Source organism: Lepeophtheirus salmonis, unplaced genomic scaffold (genome assembly GCF_016086655.4).
Source record: "Lepeophtheirus salmonis unplaced genomic scaffold, UVic_Lsal_1.4 unplaced_contig_9771_pilon, whole genome shotgun sequence".
NCBI classification, from domain to species: domain Eukaryota; kingdom Metazoa; phylum Arthropoda; class Copepoda; order Siphonostomatoida; family Caligidae; genus Lepeophtheirus; species Lepeophtheirus salmonis.
Window position 1 is genome coordinate 1 of NW_027297005.1, and position 4,984 is coordinate 4,984.

At 30.6% G+C, this 4,984-nt stretch overlaps 1 protein-coding gene across 1 annotated transcript; it reads left to right on the forward strand.

Annotated features, from left to right (window-relative positions):
• The first annotated feature begins 1,338 nt into the window (after nt 1–1,338).
• On the forward strand, nt 1,339–4,346 carry LOC121131694 (thrombin inhibitor hemalin). The gene is made up of 3 exons (XM_040727048.2): nt 1,339–1,511; nt 2,954–3,598; nt 3,653–4,346. The coding sequence occupies exons 2-3, from the start codon at nt 3,126–3,128 to the stop codon at nt 3,912–3,914; spliced, it is 735 nt and encodes a 244-aa protein (XP_040582982.1). The 5' UTR covers nt 1,339–1,511; nt 2,954–3,125; the 3' UTR covers nt 3,915–4,346.
• Nucleotides 4,347–4,984: the final 638 nt, after the last annotated feature.

Consider the following 4,984-nt stretch of genomic DNA (forward strand, 5'->3'; position numbering starts at 1 on the left):
ATATATATATTTCAGTGGAAGTTGATTTTATATTTTAATACATAAATAAAAGTTAAAAACTATAATATTAACACCTTGGTACATACACGATTGAATAGTTAATAAAATACGGCAAGAATTCATAAAGTTTGATGCAGTTGTATCGAAATAATCAAGACACAAAACACAAGGCACAGAATGTATAAATTATCCATGAAATATTTTCAATTTGAACAAATGAAATAATTTCTGATAGTTCCAAGGATTTTTGCTAGATGAAAGGGCATAATTTTGATTAAAGGGACCGTACATGAGAAAGGCTCGCGCATGATTTCTTGAAAATAAGTGGATAATCCAGTCGTAATTGAATATTTGTATTTATAAATTCACATGACAAATCATGTTGGATATTTTTATGATTGTGTCAATAAATTACAATGTTAGTTGAAGACTAATTTTCCTTTTTAATTTAACAATAATTTAATGACGGTGTACTATGATGACGAATGACGTTTTGCAAAAAATATATGCAAAGAAAATAATCCAAACTTCCAGGAAAAGGAGTAAATCCACAATTTATTACCTTTTTATAACACCTCATTAGATACAATATTACGTAGTCTTGAACCTGATCCATGTGAAAATATCCAGATATTTTTTGACGAATAAACCTTCACTTTGATACGCAGTTTATGTGAAATAGCCATGAAATAATGAATTATAAATACCATATTATGGAATTATTCTGTTAATTTAAAAGGAAAAAATTGTGGCCATTTCTAAATATAATGGACAACTAATTTTTGGAGACGATTTTATCTTGTCAGAGTACTGCAAAAAGGCAAAAAAAATGTACTGCAACCTCAGACTCCACTCAAACTAAAAGTGTTGTATCTTGACTTGAACTAATAAAAAGTGATTCGTTCGTTCTTTAGGGAACAGAGTGTTTAGAATTTTAGTTTGTAGAAAACGTGGAATAATGTATGGTTATAACTAGCAGTATAATACTCACTACCACCTAGAACGGCCGGGAATGTAAATTTGAGATAGCTCATGTTATTGATTTTTATGAGTTATGTCAAAATAACATCATATGACTCGCAGTGTTTAATTGTTAAAGAAGTTTGATCACATTCTTTACAGTTATATAAATTATCACTTATCATTGGCCTTTGTCAACATTGCTTTACTGATAGATTAACTTTGTTGTACATATGTTATTCTTATCATTTCATGTTGAATATTGACTTAAGAGTTAACAATCAGTAGTTAAGATTAGAATGTTGGAAGAATTCTTTACACTGCAAGTCCAAGTCCTTAATTATTTTTATCGAGGACTCTTTGAGTTGATTTCAAGTCACTATCTATAACATAGGTTCAATAGTGTTGTGGTTTTCTTGAGTTAAGTATAAATTAGTTTTTGAGATAAAATCGAGTAACGAATGCTAGTTATAGAGTCCAAGCAAAGTCGTGATTCTTCTATGGTGTCATTCAATCAAGTTGGAAGTCTCCAGTCCAAGTCTCCAGTTCTGGTAAAGGTTTTCGTATGAAAAGATTGATTAATGAATTACTACTCAATCAAGTCTCAGGTCCACTTTATGACCCATAATTAAACTCTAGATCCCCCATAAATAAGTACTAGCCTATCAGAGCTTTCCTTTCCCTAATATGACATGGCATCTAATAATCCATTAATGAAAGTATTTTGTAATGTATTAAAGGAAAGCGTTTATTTCAAATAGCGGTGCCAGATTGTATTTACAAGTTGTGAGGTGTGTAAATTTGCACCCTCATCCTAAGCCTGCTCAACTGATAGCTACGCTACTAATCCGAACTTGTTGATAATTGTATTGGAACCAGGTTTTTTATTTACTGATTTGCAGCAGCTAAAGGATATTGAATTTGAATTAAGAAGTAAAAGCTGAAACTAAATAATATTTTTAAATGAATAAATAACTAGACTTTTCTTTAAATTGAATGATTGAATAAATTTGTATTATTGTAGATTAAGAAATAATTACATTAATTTTATCCATCACTAAATAGTATTACAGGTCGAATAAACTTTCATCAATCACCTCTTCCGGACCTTGTTAGGTTTGAAAAACATACTTGATGTGAAGTGTGAATATATCTTCTTTTTTAATAAAACAAAGATTCATTCTTGGGTAATGGGTATATGTAAAAACATCAACTCTTACTTAATTACAATCTGAAATAATGTTTCATTAAAATTAGGGCATTTTATTATGTGAGCATGATATACAATTTAAGTATTCAGTGAGTTGATACAATTGTACTGAATTGAGTGAAACATAACCTTTCTTTTGCAAAACACTTGTCTAATTGTCATGAAAAAGTCTAGCAAAGGTAACACTGATTCAATCAATAAACATTTAGCAAGTAAAAAATAATTTAACTATGTCTGAATGCCTGTATGAATGAAAATAAGTCACCGGATGCACTGTATATAAAGTTCTATGATGCATATTCAGTATTAAAAAAACCGGGAGTATGATATACAGGGAGCACTCTATAAAATAATAAATTAAATCTTGCAAGTGTTTAGTTCGACTCCTATTAAAACAAAAAAGGAAAAAAGGAAGCATTATAAACTAGAAAGTTGAATTTAAATCTTTTTAAAATAAGTAATTTGGATCTTAAAGGTTTGAGAGTTTCTCAAATTGAAGTTGAATGTAGCAGAGCTTTATCAAAATCAATGATGAATCATTATATTAATTATTCCATTTTTTATTCCAGTAAATAATATTTTTCCCAGAACAAGGTTTTATTTTATTTTCCAATCTTTATTAGAGGTCCAAAGTTAAAAAAATGTTCATTAATAGTAATTTTCAGAAAGAAAGAAGAAGTAAAAAAAAAAAAGTCCAATACAAATTTATTGTCTTTCTGGCTGGGAATTTCATATTTAAGGTAACTTGACTCTCGTCTTATTTTTTTTTTTTGCAATTAAAAGGTATATAAAAATTACAATTTGTGTATTTTTTATTTTGGGGAAAATGGAAGAGAGATTTAAAAACACATATGGGCGCGCCAATATATTTATGACGTACAAGCTAAGAAAATAGACATTATAAATTCATTTACAAAGGAATAAGTTAAATCAATCCAAACTTGAAAAGTGATCCATGAACAAGTTATATTCTCTGAGCATGCGCTTCTGCGCATTACTACAAATCCTTCTTTGTTTTAATGTTGTGACTGCACGACCTGGAAACAAATGTTCTCAACCAAAGGAAACAGGGCCATGTCGTATGATCTTAATTGCCTATTATTACAACGCAAATACTGATCGCTGCGAAAGCTTTTATTTTGGAGGCTGTCGTGGAAATGACAATAACTTCAAATCCCTGGCAGACTGTCAAAAGGAATGCCATTCCTCTTCCTACAATCCGTCCTCCTCAGAGCTGAATCCATCTGTAAAGTCTGAACATTGTAAGTCTGATCCCATTGCTGGACAAATGTTCTGCGCTGGATATTTTGACAAATTTACTTTCAACTATGATACATTGACGTGTGAGCCTTATGTCTATGGAGGCTGTGGAGCTACTGCTAATTTATATGATACTCTACAGGAATGTATGAGCTCTTGTGTCCATGGGTAAGTTTGTACATCTATTACTCAAAAACCCATAACAGTCAGGTTTTTTTTTAGATCTGTTCCCACTGGGGGAGCTCCTATGGAATCACGACAAGGCAAGGAGGCTATCAAGTTGCCTCACTGGAAAGAAGAGGAGGACATTTGTGATTTACCTCCTGTACACAGAGGCCCAATCACGTGTGAAGCTTATATTGAAAAATGGACTTATGACAAAAAAAGAGGGAAGTGTGTACAATTCATTTATGGAGGTTGCTTTGGTACAAAAAATAATTTTGCCAGCAAGGCTGACTGTGAAAACACATGTCCAAAGACTTAAGTTTATTTCTCTCTCTAAAAATAAACAAACTCAAAGTTTCATTATTATTATTTCCAAGAGAACTATCCTTGTTACACACCCAATTATCCCTAGTGGATAATTGATATACATGAAAATCAAACTAACCTACTGTAACTAGTCCTTGCCTTTGACTCAGTCATCATCAACATTAAAACTCAACTGTTTAAACAGATATAAATATAAACCATTTTGAAAAATAAGAGTATTATTGTACATGATTATATAAATATATTTATTAACTGAAATACATATAACGATTTGTTATTTATTAATCAAACAAGAAGTACCATGATTGTATTTGACAATTAAGCTTAAGCCTTTTATATTTTAATGAATATGTGTTTGTGTTTTATATGTTTTTATTAGTCTATTGCAGCATGAAATAATGGATTTAACTTTAGCAAAAAATTACATATCGTGTTATATCATTTTTTAAAGCATATAAAGCTTTTTTATAAATGAAAAAAAAGTTTATATCATAACTTTTTTTTTTACTTCATACAGATACCTTTCCGGACAAAAAGGGGGGATACATTTTTTTCTCCAGGATTTTTTTTAGCAAAACGGATTTCTATATACCATTCGAAACTTTGAGGGGTAAGAATGCGTGATGGCTCAATTTTGGACTCCCGTGATACCTCCCAAATGGCCAATCCTTGAATGTTTATGTAGGGTCCACTTCAAGTACTCACAAAATAAAATATATATTCTTAAATGTACTTTGTATCCAGTGGAAAAAATTGAAATGACTTTTGAATCCAAGTCGAGTCGTGAATAGTGTTATGTTGGTCGTCAGACTGCTTCACTGCTCATTCTCCCCCCTTTCAGGTATTTATCTAATTGGTCCAATTTTTTAAACATTCATCCATCGTAAGGACCCTTTAGGCGTTCCTTCAGTCGTAAGTTTCTAATTATCGTAATATATTCTTCATTTATAGCTAAAATTAAAACGAAGAAAAGAATAATGATAGCTACAATATAAAATAATACTTCTGTCTTATACATTCTACCTATACCCTTCCTTATTTAAACCTCAGATATTTTGACTC